This window comes from Protopterus annectens, chromosome 7.part0 (assembly GCF_019279795.1).
Source record: "Protopterus annectens isolate FY-2018-M chromosome 7.part0, PAN1.0, whole genome shotgun sequence".
In the NCBI taxonomy this organism is placed as follows: Eukaryota; Metazoa; Chordata; order Ceratodontiformes; family Protopteridae; genus Protopterus; species Protopterus annectens.
The window spans coordinates 739,777,604-739,796,225 of NC_056739.1; the positions used below are offsets into that span (position 1 = coordinate 739,777,604).

General features: G+C 41.7%; 1 protein-coding gene across 1 annotated transcript in view; it reads right to left on the minus strand.

Moving 5' to 3' along the window:
- Positions 1–18,622, minus strand: part of GPC2 (glypican 2) — a 740,846-nt gene that overhangs the window by 172,653 nt on the left and 549,571 nt on the right. Inside the window, exon 6 of the mRNA XM_044077271.1 lies at positions 14,805–14,935. Within this exon, the coding sequence (XP_043933206.1) occupies positions 14,805–14,935 (131 nt within the window). The remainder of the gene's footprint in view (positions 1–14,804; positions 14,936–18,622) is intronic.

Genomic DNA, 18,622 nt, shown 5'->3' on the forward strand with positions numbered 1-18,622 from the left:
AATCTTTGAGCCTTTTCTTAGATTCTGAATAATCTTGGCTCTCCCAGTGAAAATGCTCCCTCATGGTATGCAGGGTTTCCCCAAAAGAATAATCCTCAGGAGGGGAGGCTGAAGTAATAGATTCTTTAGCATCAGAATCCTCATAGGGAGGAAAAGAGTATCCCTGTTCAGAAGAGGAGTCAGAGGAAATTGAAACCTGATCAGAAGAGTCATATTCTGTCTCTTGCCTAGGCCTCTTATCAGGAGGGAGATGGGAACCCCTGATCAAACTAATTAGGTCTTCGGCCATTTTAAGCATCTGTTTCTTAGGCATGGAAGTCTGTCCAGGAGAATGCTGTACTTGTTTCTTTGTCTTTAGAGCTGTTTTAGTCTTTGTCTTTAAAGCTGAGGTAGGCTTGACATATAATTGTGTAGGTCTGAAAACACCCTCAAAAGCCGATGCCTGCTCAGCGGCTCCAGACCCATCTGAGGGAATAGTTTCCGACGGTCCAATACCTTGAGTATCCAGAGGCCTAGTCGGCTCCACATGGGAGTCGGTAGCGGCCTGTGGCTCTGAGGTAGCAGGCGTCAGGGGCTGCGAAAGCACCTCACTGAGAACCGGTGAACCAGCGACTGGCCTAGCGGGAGCCTCGTCGTCAGTTTTGGACCTTGGATGCCTGTCCTTTTCCTTGCGCTTTTTATAAACTCCGGTCGTCGGCTGTTCCGACAGCATTATATAATTTAACCTTTGGCCAAAGTAATGAAAGGCAAAATCGTATGGACGCTTAATAGTGCATTGGTTAAATCTAGCACAAAACCGACAGCTAGCAACGTCGTGATCAGGGCCTAGGCAAGGAATACAGTAAGAATGAAAATCCTTATGAGGTATTTGCTTCCCACAAGAAATACAATTGTTAACTTTTTCTGACATCGGTCTGGAGCAAGAAAAAAGTTTCCCCAACGGGGTACTTAGCTTTAATGAAGACTTTGGATCTGAAATTCGATTTTGAAACTCTCAGGAGTTGGCCGTCCGGCACTTGCGAACTGCTTTTGCTTCGGGCACCGCGCGGCAAGAAAGACTGAAGAAAATGGCGTTGGCTGCATCTTTTATACCCCTGGCATACTGATGTCAGGGAAGAGGCAGCAGCAACCGACGCCGGACCAAGACTTTGGAATTTAGGTCGACTGTGGGTTGCCTGCCAGCAGGATAACCCAAGAGTAATGACTGCAACAGTGAAACATGATGAACAACTTCCTTGCAGTGAGGTGACTTCTGGAAGCCAGCTGGGTAAAGTAGAGAAGCAGGAAGCTCTGCTTTTCTGGGGATAGGAAGGCCATTTGGGATGCTTTGTCTAGCAGAGCTCCCAAGAAAATAATCTTCCTGGTGGGAGCTTGCTTTGATTTCTTCTCGTTGATGGTGAACCCTAGGGAAGTTATGAGGGATTTGACAAAGAGAAGGTCCTGGAGCAGCTTTTCCTTGCACTTTGCCTGAATGAGGCAGTCGTCCAGGTAAGGGTAAATCTGTATATTTCTCTGTCTGCAAAATGCTATGGCTGGAGCTAAGCATTTGGTGAATTTTCTGGGTGCAGTAGATAAGCCAAAGGGCAGCACAGAGAACTGAAAGTGTTGTGATCCTGCTCTAAAGCTCAGGTATTTCCTACAGGATTCCCTTATGGAGATGTGGAGGTAGGCATCTTTTAGGTCCAGGGTCACTAGCCAGGCATTTTTGGTCAGCATAGGCAGCAGATGCTGCAAAGTTAGTATTTTAAATCTGGGGGCCACCAGCCAGGTGTTCAGAATGGATAGATCCAGGATGGGGCGCCAAGTGCCCTCCTTTCGGGGAACAAGGAATAGTCTGGAATAAAAGCTTTTGCCTGTTTGATCTGAGGAGACAGGTTCTACTGCCCCCCTGGAATATGAGAGTTTGGACCTCTTTCAATGCCTCTGCCCACTGATTCGGAGGTAAGTCTGGGTACCCTCTTGGAATTGAGAGTTCGCTGAAGGAAAATTTGTATCCCTGAAAAATGATCTTTAGGACCTACTGGTCCTTTGTTACAGAAAGCCAACTTTCTTTGAAGAGGTATAGCCTTCCTCCTAGCTTTTGGTGAGTGAAGGGAAGGCAGAGAGGGGAGGGGGAGTCATTGGGAGTTTTTGCCATAGAAGGGTGGCTTAAAACTCCCTGCCTTTGGGGCGGAAGTGGTCCACTGTTTGCTTCTCTGTTGGCCCTGGGATAGGGGCCTGGATGGTCTGTCCCTGTGGGGCTTACCTTGGCCCTGTCTGCTAGGTGCAGGAAAGAACCAGTGCTTATAGGGAAAGTTCCTGCTGAACCTGGGAGGTTGAACTTGAAAGACATTTTTTACTGCTTGCATAGATTTTCATTTGTCTTCCATCTTTTTAAGCACTTCTTCTGTTTTTCCTCTAAACAAGCGCACCTTACCCAGGGGTGCATCAATAAGTTTAGACTTGACACGATCAGGGAGAGGTTGTTCCTTCAGCCATGCATGTCTCCTAATGACAGATCCTGACACTGCTGCCCTGCTAGAAGCTTCTAGGGCATCATATCCACAGTGCAATGAGTGTTTGGCCACTTGACAAGCAGAGTGCAGTAAATCTGCTAACTCTTTTGAATTGGCACAGTCAGGAAAGGAAGAAATCTTTTGTCTTAATAGTTCCAAAGTGTGTTGCTGATATTTTAACATATGGAACTGACAAACGAGTGCTCTGATAGCTAAGGTTACAGGTGTATACTTTTTTATCCCATCTGTCCAGAGCTCTGGAATCATTGTCAGAAGGAATAGGATTTTTGGCAGAACTAGTCTTAGCTCCTTTAGGTCCCTGTGTAATGACCTCTGGGTCTACAGCAGGATTTCTGTACAGGTATTTGTGAGAATCCGGTACTCTGTAATACTTGTCAGGGTTACTGGGAGCAGGTGGGAGGGTGTCAGGGGCTAAGCTGGATTCATGGAAAACATCATCCACCACTTCTAAAATGGGGGGGATGGCCAGGGGTCTGTGCTGGAGCAGGTCCAGAAACTCTCTAAGTCTTTTCTTAGACTGGGGAAGTCCTGAGATTCCCAGTGGAAATGTTCCCTGAGGGTGTGAAGGGTTTCCCCAAAGGAAAGGTCCTCGGGAGGGGAGGCAGAAGGGATGGATTCCTCTGCATCTGAATCCTCATAAGTAGTCAGAGGTTGCTGTTCCTCTTCAAAATTGGAATAGTCAGATTCCTTAGAATCCTGTTCTGTCATAATTTCTGGAGAAGGGTACCCTTTCCTTTTAGAAGTTGTGGCCTGACTACCCCGGATAAGGGAGATGAGATCCTCCACCATTTTAAGCATTTGTGCTTGGGGTGGTGGAGCAGGAGCAAGATGGTGGCTAGAAGCAGATTTTCTAAGAGTGGCCTGGCTTCTAGGCCTGACAGAATCCATCGGTCTGAGAGAAACGGTAGTCAGATGAGAAGATGTTGTTTTTTTGTCTAGATTCGCTAGTGCGAAAGGCCTCCTCGGAAGCCGGTGCCTGCGTCGCAGCTCCGGACCCAACCAAGGCAGAGACAGCCAAAGGCTCAGAAGACGAAGAAGATTAGTAGAGGCCTGCGCAGATATTGAATCGGGGATCAGGGGCTGCAAAAGAGCCTCAATGAATTCTGGAGAACTGACGACCTGCTTAGAGGTACAGTCGTCGGAAGGCTTAGCCTTGTATGGTCTGTTTCTATCTCTATCTCTGCGTTTTTTCAGAATGTCCACGGATTGTTGGCTAATGAACGCCATATCAGAATGCAAAGATGGAACACAAAAATAACTGTCTACAATAAATGCTCTACGGTGAATGGTTCTCGCATTAAAGAGGGCACAGAACTGGCAACGGGGGACGTCGTGGTCTGGGCCTAAACAAGTGATGCAGTAAGAATGGAAGTCTTGGTGTGGGATCTGCTTTCCACAGGCGAGACAACTGTTAACTTTTTCAGACATCGGTTAGTGCAAGAAAAAAGGTCCCCAATGGGGTACTTAGCTTTAGATGTTTTCAGCTGACATTCAAACTCTGGTAGTGACAGACCAACACTCATGTGAACTGCTTCTGCTACGGGTTCCACAGCAAGAATGACTGATGTAATGAAATTGGCTGCATTGCTTTACAGCACTGACAACCTGACATCAGACTACAGGCGACTGCAGCCAACGCAGAAAAACATTGACTCTGGTATTCGGGCCGGCCGAGGGCTACCACAGAAGGGATAACCCACAGGTGATGACTGCAACAGTGAAACATGAAGAACATCTGCTGGAAGCTTGGGAAGTTGCAGAGGCAGGTATGAAAACTGGGTCAGAAAAGCTAAGCAGAGGGGCAAGTCAAGAATGAGGCAGGCAGTTCTAAGGAAGAGCATTAAGGTAGTACGGGAGGACTGTAAGATGGGGGTAGAGATGGGAAAGAAGAGTAAGCAAGAAGGGCAGGAGGTGAAAGAGTAAAAGGATGTGGACAGGATACTGCACAGGGGTACTGGAAAGCATAGGGAAGGAGGAAGCCAATAGGCAGCAGGAAGGTATAGGAGAGACAGGCCCGAGACAGAGTAGGAAGGTTTACCTTTATATCGTCGATGCAGTTTACATGAACCGAAACCGCGAAAAATTTTAAACATCGAAAAACATTCGACATTTCCGGCTGAAACTAAGCCAAAGTGGTTCAACATGAAGGTAAGAAGAAGAAAAGAAAATGTAAGGAGTGTAGAAGAAAAAGGTGACAATTTCAGAGAGGCAATAGTTTCAGGAATTGTTACAATGAAACAAAAAAGAATGTCCACAGAAGTAAAGAAGGCAAATAAAAATGTCTCACTTAGATAAATACAGGAAAGGAAATGGACTGAAAAGGAAATAGACCTAGTAAGGTACAGAAAAGAGTATAGAGGAACACAGAACAAGCTGGGATACTTATTGAGATTTTTGTCTCCTCTGTGTTCACCAAACAAAAACTGAGAGAGAACACTAAATTGGGAATTGTAGGCATACCTCTCAAGTGTTCCTCATTATGAGAAAAGTACAGTTGTGTACACTTACCATAAATGTAGATGTCTGAGTGTATTCACTGTTGCAGTCATTACATTTGGGTAATCTGCTGGCAGGTTGCCCTCAGTCGGCCTGAATAACAAAGTCTTGAGTCCTACGTCAGCTGCTGTCTCTTCTTCCACGACGTCAGGTTGTCAGGGGTATAAAACATGCAGCCGATGCCATTTTAATCAGTTTTTCTTGCCCCAGATGTCAGGTGCCCCCCAAATGGGGAGCAAAATATATATATATATATATATATATATATATATATATATATATATATATATATATATATGGTAACCAGGACTGCAACAGTGAATACACTCGAACATCTACATTTATGGTAAGTGTACACAACTGTACTATGTTCTTCGTGTTTCACTGTTGCAGTCATTACATTTGGGTAGAATCCCAAAGCAATGGTTGGGAGGATGGAATTATACAGCATTAGGATCAGCTATAAGGCCCTGCAGGACAGCAGTGGCAAAGCCTGCTCTGGATTTAGAGAAGAGAGGTAAATAGTAATGTTTGGTGAACGTATGAACTGAGCTCCAAGTAGCAGCTTCTAGAATGTCTCTGGTAGGAACCCCTCTGAGAAAGGCTGCAGAAGTAGATGCAGCCCTGGTGGAATGGGATCTGATCCCCTTGGGGACAGGTTTACCATGGTGCATGTAGCAGAAACAAATACAATGGCTTATCCATTTTGAAATAGTCTGCTTTGAAATAGCCTTTCCCTCTGCCCCTGCAGCAAATGCCACCAGTAATTGCTCAGATTTTCTTAGAGATTTTGTCTTGTTTAAGTAGAATCTTAGTTGTCTGTGTACATCCAATGAATGCAGAATCTGCTCACCCTTGTTCTGTGGATTTGGGAAAAAAGTTGGCAGATGAATGGTCTGATTAAGAGCCACACTGGATACCACCTTAGGCATAAAGGATGGATTGGTCCTGAGGGCCACTCTGTCTGGATAAAAGATAATGAAAGGTTCCACTGCCATGAGAGCCTGTAGTTCTGAAATCCTTCTAGCTGAAGTAACTTCTAAAAGAAAAGCTGTCTTCCAAGAGAGAAATTTTGTCTGCAGTAGCAGCTGGTTCAAAAGGAGGTAGGGTTGAGTTTTTCCAGCACAAAATTGAGGTCCCATGCATGAGTTGGTGCTCACCTGGGAGGTCTCAAAATGTTGGCCCCTCTGAGGTACTGCTTTAGCAGGTGATGAGAAAAGAGAGGAGGCTCTGTGTTGTAATGAGCCAAAATGGCAGAGGCATGGATTTTTATAGAAGAAAAAGATAGGCCCTTATGAAGCATCTGAGTTAAATATTGCAGAATCTGAGGAATATTGGGCATTGCTGTGTTTATTCCTTGTGCTTGGTTCCAGGCACAGAATCTTTTCCATTTATCAGCATAAGATTTTCTAGTACTAGGCCTTCTAGCCTCCAAAATGACATCCATCACAGGTTTACTGAGAGATGTGACTGGTGAAATTAGTTGATTAGCCATACTGCAAGATTCAGAGTTTGGAGCTGAGTGTGCAGAATTTGATAGTTCTGCTGAGACAGTAGATAAGGTGTCTGAGGCAGGTACCATGGAGGAAGGTGTGACATTTTGCGTAGGAGCAGGTACCAGTCTTGGCGAGGCCAGTCTGGAGCAATCAGAATCATTTTCAGTTTTTCCTGTCTGACTTTTAGTAAAACCTTGGAGAGCAGAGGCAGTGGGGGAAAAACAGACTGATAGGTTTTTCCAGCTGAATGATACAGCATCCACTTTTCAAGCTTTTTTGTGATGAATTCTTGTGCATAATTTGTCCAACTGATAGTTTTGGGGAGAGGCAAAAAGATCTATGTCTGGGCTCCCCCATTTTCGTGTCAACATGCTGAAGATTTGTGGATCCGGTTTCCATTCGTGTGGGTCCATAAGATTTCTGCTTAGGTCGTCTGCCAGACTATTTTGCTTTCCTGGCAGGAATTGAGCTTGTAGATGTACTTGGTAAGACAAGGCTGTGTTCCACAAGGCCATGGCTAGTCTGCAAAGGGGGTAGGAGTGAGTACCTCCCTGCTTGTTTATGTACCACATAACTGTGGTGTTGTCTGTCTTTATCAGTAGTTGTCCTGGATGAAGAAAGTCCTTGAAGGCTGTCAGAGCACTCTGTACAGCTAGCATTTCTTTCTGTTTGATATGTAGGTGCATTTGATTTGGGCTCCATTCGCCCTGAATGCATCCCCCTGCCAGATGGGGCACCCCAAGCATAATCTGACGCGTCTGTAGTCAGGGTTTGGGTGGCAGGGGTGGAATGAATGACAGTCCCTTGTTTTGGTGACAGGCCTCTGCCCACCATAGGAACTCCTGTTGCAGGCAAGGAATGATAGGAATCATTGTTTCCAGGCTGTGACAATGTTGACTCCATAAGTTTTTTAGGTACCATTGAAGTTTCCTCATATGCAGTCTTGCATATGGAATTAGTAGAATGCAGGAAGCCATGAACCCTGAGGCCTGCAGAATCTGTCTTGCAGATAGCTGGGTTTTTGTGGTCACTTGTTTGAAGTATGTCATCAATTGAATTTGTTTGTCTGGTGTGAGGTGAGCAAGCCATCTGAGCAGTTGTATTCAAGCTTGCACCCAGAAATGTAATTATTTGAGAGGGTACCAGTTGTGTTTTCTTTTCGTTTATGGTGTACCCTAGGCATGTTAGAAGCCTTTTTACAAACACCAGATGCTGTAGAAGAGTGTCCTTGTTTTCTGCCTGAATTAGACAATCATCCAGATAAGGACAAATTTGAATGTCTCTTTGTCTGCAAAATGCAATTACTGGTGCCAGGCACTTTGTAAAGACCCTTGGCGCAGTAGATAAGCCAAAGGGCAGTGCAGAGAACTGGTAATGCAAATAGCCTGCTTTGAAGCGGAGGAATATTCTGCAAGATTCCCTGATTGGGATATGCAGGTAAGCCTCTTTTAAGTCTAGAGTTACCAACCAGACATCCTTCCCCAGCATAGGCAGTAACTGTTGTAGAGTCAGCATCTTAAATTTTGGAATGTCCAGGAAAGTATTTAGAATGGATAAGTCCAGAATTGCTCACTATGATTTGTCTTTTCTGTGTACCAGGAAAAGTCTTGAATAAAAACCTTGTCCTTTTTCCTTTTCTGGTACTGGTTGAATAGCCCCTATATCCATGAGGGACATAACTTGTTTCTGGGCCTCTGCCCACTGATTTGGAGGCAGATCTGGTCATCCGTTTGGAATTGGCAATGTGTGGAAATGAAATCTGTATCCCTGGGATACTATATTTAAAACCCACTTGGCCTGGGTAATTAGATGCCAATTTTGTGAAGTGCTAGTTTTCCCCCCAAAAGGGGCTGCCAAAAGATAAGTGCTTGGAAATGGCAGAGGAAAGTCATTGAGACTGTTTACCATAGGGGGGGTGCCTTGCTACTTCCAGATTTGGAGGTGGAGGCACCCCATTGTTTTGTTCTGTAAGTTCCTTGTGACTGAAACCTGGAGCCTTTGCAGTGTCTGGGTTTGACCTGAGCGGCTCTGTTGGGTACTGGAAAGGACCAGTTCTTAGTAGGCCAGTGCCTACTGAAACTGGGTGGCTGCACTTGTAGGAAATCTTTTACAGTTTGCATAGATTTAGTTTTGTCTTCCATCTTTTTCAAAACTTCTTCTGCCTTATTACCAAATAGACTGTCCTGTTGTAAAGCAGCATCCAACAATTTTGCTTTAACATGATCAGGCAGATTTTGTTCCTTCAGACAAGCATGCCTTCTTATCACAGATCCAGTTATGACGGTCCTGCAAGAGGCCTTCAAGGAATCAAAACCACATTGCAAAGTATGCTTTCCAACTTGTTCAGCTGAATGCAATAACTCCTGTAACTCTATTTTCCACACAGTCAGAAATAACATCATTTTCTGTTTCAGTAAGCCCATGACATGCTGTTGATATTTAAGCATATGAAATTGACAGTTTAAAGCCCTGATTGCAAGGGTTGCAGATGTGTAAACCTTCTTACCCCATCTATCCAGTGCCCTGGAGTCTCTATCAGAAGGGGTAGGGTTTTTAGCAGTAGAAACCTTAACACCCGTGGGACCCTGAATAACTGTTTCAGGGTCAGCAGTAGGGTTTTTAAAAAGAAACTTGTGGGAGTCAGGAACCCTGTAATATCTGTCTGGCTTACTAGGAGCTGGAGGCATGGAATCAGCAGCCATGCTGGATTCTGAGAAAACATCATCAACAATGTCTAAAACAGGAGGTACAGCCAAAGGCCTATGCTGAGGAAGAAGAAGGAAATCCCTAAGCCTCTTTTTGGATTCTGAAAAATCCTGACTCTCCCAATGAAAATGTTCCCTTAAGGTATGCAAAGTTTCTCCAAAAGAAAAATCCTCAGGAGGAAAAGCAGAAGGGATGGATTCTTCTGCATCAGAGTCCTCATAAGATGGAATAGAAAATTCCTGATCAGAGGAGGAATCAGAAGAAATGGAAACCTGATCTGAAGATTCATAATCAGTGCCTTGCCTAGGCCTCTTAGCAGGAGGGGGTTGGGAACCCCTGATCAAGGTAATTAAATCCTCAGCCATTTTGGTCATTTGTTTTTTCGGCATAGGGGCCTGAACACGTGGCCCATGCGTCAGTTTTTTTTAGACATAGAAGTTGGTTTTGGCCTTGTTTTTGATTATGGCGTTGGTTTAATATACAAATCTTTAGGCCTGAAAACACCCTCAGAAGCCAGTGCCTGCTCAGCGGCTCTGGACCCATCTAAGGGAGAGACATCCACGGGTTCAACACTTGAAGTGTCTCGCGGCATACCGGACTCCGAATGGGTCTCGGTAGAGGCCTGCGAATCCAAAGTAGCAGGCATCAGGGGCTGCAAAAGTGCCTCACTGAGTACCAGTGAACCGGCGACTGGCTTAGGAGAAGCTTCGTCATCAGTTTTGGACCTTGACGGTCTGCCTCTGTCTTTTTCTTTGCATTTTTTGTGAATTCTGGTAGTTGGATTGCTAACTGATGACATTTCTGGATAGTTAAATCTTGAGCCAAAATATTTAGAAGCAAAAATATACTGATGCTTAATAGTGCGTTGGTTAAACTTAGCACAAAACCAACAGCAAGGCACGTTGTGGTCAGGGCCTAGGCAAGGAATATAGTACAAATGAAAATCCTTATGAGGTATTTGCTTGCCACAAGTAATACAATTATTAACTTTTACTGACATTGGTAAGGAGCAAGAAAAAGTTTCCCCAACGGGGTACTTAGCTTTAGGTTGAAGACTTCGGTTCTGAAACTCGAAAACAAAAATTTCAGGAGTCGGCCGACCGGCACTTGCGAACTGCTTCTGCTTCGGGCACCGCGCGGCAAGAAAGACTGATTAAAATGGTGTCGGCTACATGTTTTATACCCCTACCGACCTGACGTCATGGAAGAAGAGACAGCAACTGATGCAGGACCCAAAACTTTGTTATTCAGGCCGACTGAGGGCAACCTGCCAGCAGATTACCCAAATGTAATGACTGCAACAGTGAAACACGAAGAACATCATACCTCATTTGGGGTCTTAAAAAGTTCACGTTCATCAAAATTCCACATTGAAAGGGTCTGTCACATTCAATGTTAGGAATCTTTTTAACTGATACCCATGGTAAATAGAAATGAATCATAGTAATTTATTTAAAGATCTTTTTTATAAGTAAAACCAGTATCTTTTGACCATCCTATGACCTTCCTAGTTGAAGTTGTTAGCAAGCCATTAATAGGTGTTCCGCCTTTTGCCCATTTGTTCCACATTATGAGGGCTAGTGTTCCTCACTTTGGAGAAAGAAAGTTGAGAGCTAAGAATGTAGGACAGGTGGAAAATGATGAAATTATCAACGATTAGACAGAAAAAGAGATGAAGGCATTAAGGGAAGGCAAGGCATAGGGACTAAATGGAATCTCCCAGAATGCTAGAGGTTGGTTAGAGGTTTTGAGTGGTTCTCTCCTGTGATGGAGCTATTCAATAAGTGCTTGAAGGAGGGGGGGGACATGTCATGGGACTGCATGCAGACAGAGTTATACACAAATGATAACCACAAAGACAAATTTGATTGTTTAATACAACAAAACATGCTAGGGAATGAGAGCACATATGGGCACCCCAACAAGACATCCTGTCAAACAAATATGGTTTGGTACTTTGATTAGATTACAAGGGTAATGACCACAGAAAAATCACCACTCATGACTTAAGTGAATTTCACTAAACCCTCTGACCCTGTACCATGCCAAATAGTGCTAGGAAAACTAAGGGGCAATGGATTGAATGAAAAATGTGCCGATGTGTAAAGAACTGGCTGAAGGGTAGGTAAAACAGAGAAGCAGTAAGAGGAGTATTACTGTAAAGGATGGTGTCAAGCATTGTGCACCGCAGTAAGTTCTCAAGGCCTGTTCACTGTGTGCTTAATGAGAAGCAGCATCAGGTGCTGCAAGCTGGATAAACCCCTTTAGGTACAATATCAAAATAGAGAGAGGAGAACAGACAGCAAGAGAGGGAACATAAGAAGGAAAATGGACAGAACATTAGCTGTGGAAAGATGCAACAACTCAGGGTACTGCATATCGGATTGGATAATCCTGGGATAGAAAATAACTTGAGAGTGGTCAAACTCTAATAATAAGAACTAGAAAAACGATTTGATGGTGAGGATTACAGCTAGTCTGACAAAGAAGGAATACTACATAAGGTTAGCAATGAAGCTGACAGGATGCTGAGCTGCACAGTATCAGCAGACGACTTAAGATAAAGAAAGGTAAAGACATCACTGTATCAGGCAGTGTGAGACCCCACCTTAACCACTGCCATCCACTTCTGCAGATTCTTCAGAGAGAGGGAGGGATGCCAAAATGATGCAAGGTCAAGAGGAAGGTAGTAAGACTGGCAGGGGGGGGGTTAAATGACAGTCAGGAAACCAGGATCACCCACCAGTAAACTGAAGTCCACAATAATAAAAAATCCAAAATACACCAAGCAAACATTGGACTCCAGGAATGCCAGAAATTTATTATAGTATCACAAGCAAAGCTTTTGGGATATCACCTCCCTTATTCAGTGTTCATCAAAACACGTATCAAACATCAATTAAATATTAAAATCAAAGTCATCACAAGACATGAATCCCCCAGTCAGAAAACACTTCCAATTAACTAGTTAAATACATATTTAAAATTGTCAGTAAAATCACACATAAAGAGCACTTCAGTCTCAATCAGTAAACATAATAAAAATACATGCCCTCAAAAGCTTTATAATATAGTACTTTAAATTAGCTTGCCTTGCTTTTAACACTGGCTTAATACTAACTGTTGTGTTTAAACCTGGTGGATGATCAGCTTCAAGACAACAAATCTAACTATATTCCATGAATTCCAGTTTATTATTAATATCACCACCTCTTACATTTTATATGCACACTGAATTATTCTAAATTTGCAATTATGATTTATTCCAAAGTCAATTATGTGCTTTGCTAAGGAATTACAGTAAACTCTCAGTTAACCAGCACCCATGGGGATTTCTAGATGCCTGATAACTGTAGTTTCTGGTTGCTTGACAGTTACTACTAAAAATAGGCCTGACTAACACTGTAGCCTATAGTATTTGTTTGGTTTGACTTGTTCTCTGGTTGGGGAGAGAGGGAATTTATTCCTATCTTCCTTTTTAAAACTCTAAAAATGTAAGATATGTTTCCTTGGGGGGGAAACAGAAAGTGCAACACATGAAAATTGTACTGTACTTCTTCGATTTTTTGCCGTTTGCTTGAGAGTGCTGGTTTCTTGAGTTTTGGTTAACAGAGTTTACTGTAGTAACCACTTTATGTCTAACCTCACACTGATGTTCAATAATCTGATATCTAAGTCTTCGGGGGGGTTAAAGGAGGCAGAATACAAGGACAGGTTCATTAGACTGGGGTTCACATACTAGAAATGAGGAGGGAGGGAGGGGGATGATTTGGATCCACAAAGTGTCAACAGGAAAGAAAGGAGAATGAGTTAGGAAGAAATGACAGGAGAGGTAACACGGGTCATGGCATACCTAAAAGAGATACATTTAAGACTCAATATTTAGAATTACTTATTTGCTGAAAGAATGGTGGTCAATGGAACAACTGCTGGACGGTACAGTAGAAGTTAACATTACTGAAACATTGTATGAGTATATAGAATAGGCAGAGGTGAAGGGGGTTTTGAAAGGTACTATGGGCTATCTATAAAAATCAGGAAGAATACATGGACTAACATTCATGCTTTTGCTAGTACTTGTAGGTATGCATGCAAAGAATACTGGAGAGCAAATGTGAGGATCTGAGTTTGAACCTCAAAGGCTCCCGCTCACATCCTGTGTGACACAGCAATTAATTTCTTTGTGCTCCTACAAATACCCCATAAAAATGATTTAAGTGACAAAGACCAGTAGGCTGTAAGCCTGACAAGCGAATCTATGAAGATATTCATGTAATTCTACTTAATTAAAAAATGATAAAAACGGTGGGAAAGATTTCAACTCACTATACAAATACATGATTCCGAAATGGGGAATCTGAACCACACGAACCTTTGTTTGCAAGCAGAGACCAAGTTTTTGAGGCCCATCAAAAAGCAACACAAAATTTAATGTCAAGAATGTTCCACCGGTGAAGAGAGTAAGCTGCTTTGTAGGCACTCCCCACTACCCAACTCTTGCAGATGAGCTCATGAGAGATCCCTAAATAGGAATGAATAGGCCCGTAGATCTCTTGCCTTGGAATTCTCAGATCTTGTGATCTCAGAACATATGGACAGACTGGGTGCAGACAGAGGGGCCATTACACTCTGTCCTGGTGGGATTGGTGGTGGTGGGGGCTAAAAAAGTAAAAATGGAATGTCGAGCTATTGGTGACTTTTAGACATTTACAACATTATGAAGTGCAGCCAATTGGACTGGTGTAAAACCATACTGTTTATGTACCTTATACATACCTACTCCACTGTCATTGGCTATGCTTACTACATTTGAATTTGCTTGCACTTACTGTAGATATACTTGTTGTCCTTTGTAAAAATACCAATGTCATGAACTCACACCTGCATTTAATGTAAAACGTGTATCAGCAGCTAAAAAGAAAAAGTAAATACTCTGCAATGAACTGCTCGGTTCTAAAAATTCAATGGAAAAAACAAACAACAAAAACCGCAGCAGAAACACAGCGAGTGGATAAAACAAGCCAAGACTTTAATAAAAAATGATGAGCGCTTTCGCAAAACCACTTTTGCTTCTTTAGATCATGATCTGAAAAAGCAAAAGTGGTTTTGCGAAAGCACTCATTTTTTATTAAGGTCTTGGCTTGTTTTATCCACTTGCTGTGTTGTTTCTTTCCAGTAAAACGTGTATACTAAACTTTTACTCCTGTTATCATTAATAATCTACTAAAGTTTAAGAAAAGAATTGATACAGTCTAAACAGTGTTAAGTATGAATTTCTTGAGCTTCAGCTAACATAATGTTGATACCTGTACCTGTTTTCTTCACTATCATATTTCCCTTTATATTTTTAGCTGCATGTTCATTTCTGATATAATTATACTGATATCATAGAAGTCTTGTATGTCTGTAGCTTTCTCCAAGGCCCATCACTGTAAATGAACACCACAAAAATACACCCAATATGCAGTCAGCTATCATGTGCAGTCACACAGTACTTGACAAAACAGTGAAAAAACAAGAGAAATACATTACAGCAATTAACATGCATTCAGTGGATGTGTGTGCTTCTTAAGGATATGTCATTACTCGCCTTTGTTGAAGTCTGTACACTGTTTTCCTGCATGTACATGATGCCCTCAGAGATTTTTACAGCAATGGATTCTGTTGCTAACTCAAAATTAAAGGGGCCCTCCAACTTTTCCGCTATCAGGATCAAGGAATCTAAAAAAAGAAAACACAAAAATGATTCATAAACATTTTCTAAAGCAGAACTTTTACCCTTTAAAATGTGCTCTAAATGCAAACCTTCCCTTATTCCATTTCAGTGTCATTCATTCATTACATGCTAAGTACCGCTTAAATATGGATGCATTTAAAGACCCTTAATTCAAATTGAGATCCTCTCCTATGGGTTTTTTTAAAGCATCATGTTTTATGCAAACTAGATTAAATTACCACTGTTAATCATCCCAGACAATGGGAGACTGGAAAACTGAACACACTTCCCAGACAAGCAACAATGCACAGAACTAAGGGAGCTGTAATAAGCTAGAAATGTAACATGATACCCTGATAAAGGATAACAAACAAATACAGCAATTTATGCACAAAAGGTTAACTCACACACAGCAGTAGGGCCTCTACACAGTAAGTTACACAAAGACAAATTCCCCTGTGATGCAACATGCCAAAGAAGATGAAATCTACATAGATTATGTAATGTCGAAAAAGGCAAGTTTTCTTGTTATGCCAAAGAAATACACTGTCTACAAGTAAGTATTATTAATTTGACATACTGTGCAGACATACATATTCAGTTTATGTTAATGAAACAGAGTTGCAAATCACAGAGTCGGTAACGCTCTCATTAGCATAAGTATTTACCCAAGAATGCTCAATAGGTACCTTCAGCTTTTCTGCCCTTGGAAACACAGCTACCTTTCGAGTTAATAGCATGACATGAAATAAAAGATTAGTTTGAAAGCAAAAGTCTAACCTAAAACTTCTTTCACTGTCGGATGGGTCTGCAATGGCCATTTCACTTTTTTATACAAGCAGAAAAAGAAACGGAAAACAATCAATAAAAACAAAAGGAGTGAATGAGAGAAAGAAAACTGCATGTATAAGCTTGTGTGTTCTGTGATTTTTTTTCTACATGCCTAATTAAAATGAACAGAACTACAACTGCTGAGTTATAAAGTAAGCAAAATAAATCAGAAATTAAAGACTTGCATAGAGCTGGGTGATTTTATAAGCTATACAAACTAAAGCCTTGGAGATCAAGTACTTGTTCATATGTTATTTATGTACTTAACAATTGGGATTTACAGTAACTTATAATTCAGAGCAAAAGCACTTGCAAGGGCAACCGCCAGAAGTTAAGAGCCCAATAACGATCCTCACATTAAAATAATACACACATTATGTGTGTATTATTTTAATATGCGGATCGTTTTTGGACTGTTTTACTGTGGATTTGGCTCTAACTTCTGGTGGTTGCCCTTACAAGTGCTTTTGTTCTGAATTATTGGTAACTGTTGGGCACTTGGTCACTACATTTTACATGGTTTTGGATTTACAGTAACTTCTAAAATAATGGGATAGAAAAAACAGAGAACTTTAATTGGTTTAAATGCTGAAATAATGAAGTGTTACATAAGAAAAATGTATATGTATTCTTGCCTTAAACCAGATCGCACAGTAAGCAAATCTACTATCCTTACAGCAGACTGTAACTGCTGTGATCACCTCATCAACCACACAGCCAGACAATCCTAATTCATTTACTCATTTTCTGTGGCATTTTACAGGTGTCACATTTAGGGTCAGTTGAGAGCTGGAGCTAATCCCTGCAAGTAATGGATATAAGATTCTGAACTAATTTTAGATGGGACATTATTCCATCAGGGGATGCACGTGCGCACGCGTACACACACACACACACACACACACACACACACACACACACACACACACACACACACACACACACACACGCAATTTAATGAATCACTAATTCAGCTACTGGCAAGTTTTTGGAAGGTGGGAAGAAGCAGGAGACCCCTGTGACAACCAAAATGGAGACAGAGAAGGCAAGCTGATTCCAAACAGAAAGTACCATAGTTAGGATATGAAATGGACAGCCACACACTATGAGGCAACAATGGTAGGTACCGAACCACTCTGCCATTCTACCAATAAAAACATGTTAGGTAAATAAAAAAGCATCTGCTTTCTTGTTAACTAACACACACAGATACACATAAATGTGTTTAACAAAACAAAAGACCTGACCATTTTCCCTTTTCTCCATGTTACACCACAGATTCAACCTTCACTCCCTCTGTGTCAATTCTTTTCAAAGGGGGTGATCATCTAGGTGGCAGCATCCATAACTGCTGTTACACCTCAGGCTGCGAAGGTCCTTTCTCTCTTCCTGACACCTCCACAATGCTATTCTACATTACCTTCAGCTAGTAAGGCACTGTGTTTTCTACATACCACTTCAGAACATTCTCTTAGGCCTCGGAGATCAGCCCTTATGTGACTAGACCTTCCTATTTGACAGAAGGTCATGACAGCCACTTCACACTTTTGGTTGGACATGTTTAATTCTTAGTTGCTAGGAATGCAGGACATCCTGTCTTTGCACTATCTGGCCAATGAATACTCCTCTTAAATTTTTAAGCTTTTCTTTTATGAGCTGTGTCAGGCATGCTCTCAGTCTTAACTTCTGTATCAGGGATATATTTTCTACCTTCTATTATGCCTAACCACTTCAATACACCAAATCAGGTCTCATTTGGGTATAAATGTGTAATGAGATTGGAGAGCAACATTCTCACACTGCAAATTAAGAGGAATCTGAATCTACTACAAGGTAGGGTTAACAAAGAAATTAGGGGGAAAAAAGGACAAAAATGTGTACATAAATGAGAAAACAACTGGCTTTGTATTAGAAAAGTACCTTGCAGGATACGCAGTAGCAAGTCCCACTCAAACCCTGCCCACCATCCAACAATCTATGATAGTAAAGTAATACTCATACCAATGATGGTATGAATATTCATTGTCTATTCATAATTTGCCCTTTTCGTCAAGGTAGTGTGATTTCAGAGTTGGTATATTTAATTTGCAGGGGGGCTTGCCCCCCTTCAAAAATAAAGGAAAAGAAAAATACTTGCAGTCTTTACTATACCGCAACACACCCATTGCACCTGTCAATGAGGGTAGGCCCACTTCTGAGCAGACCAGCCTGCGAGCTATTTTTGTAATACAATGTCAAACAATTACACAGAAAAGAATATGCATACACATAGCAACATACAAATGCACAAACAGAAGAGATCATACAAAACTATACACAAGGCAGAAACACCTATGGTAACAGAGAAGAATATGCCAAAATACACATATAAATACATGGAAACATACTACAAAACACAATTAGACAAAGAAAATGCAGAAGTGGCAAAACACAAATACAAACAGGAAATGCATACCTATAGTAAAATATAAAGATAATGTGTATAGACATTGTAAAACATAAGTATACAGCCAGAGAAAAATGTGAACACACACGACAAATACGGGTATTACTGAACCAATTTATGTGTGGGTACATTGTTTACAGCTATTGCTTTATCTTCTTTAATTTTGTATCTCGAAAAAACTTGAAATTGGCTCAGAATGTTCCACAACAACGAAACATCCTTTTCTGGTTTTATCAGGTACAAAATAATTTTATGACAGTACTGTTATACAAGAACCAAAACAAGCATTTTAAATTGGATTTTCAGAAAAGCTGGTTCTCTTTATGCCTTGTCAAGAGTCTGACTTGGGAAAGTAGTATAGAGTAAGGGGAAGACCAGCAGAAGTACACACGGACAGTCACTTCGGATACACTTT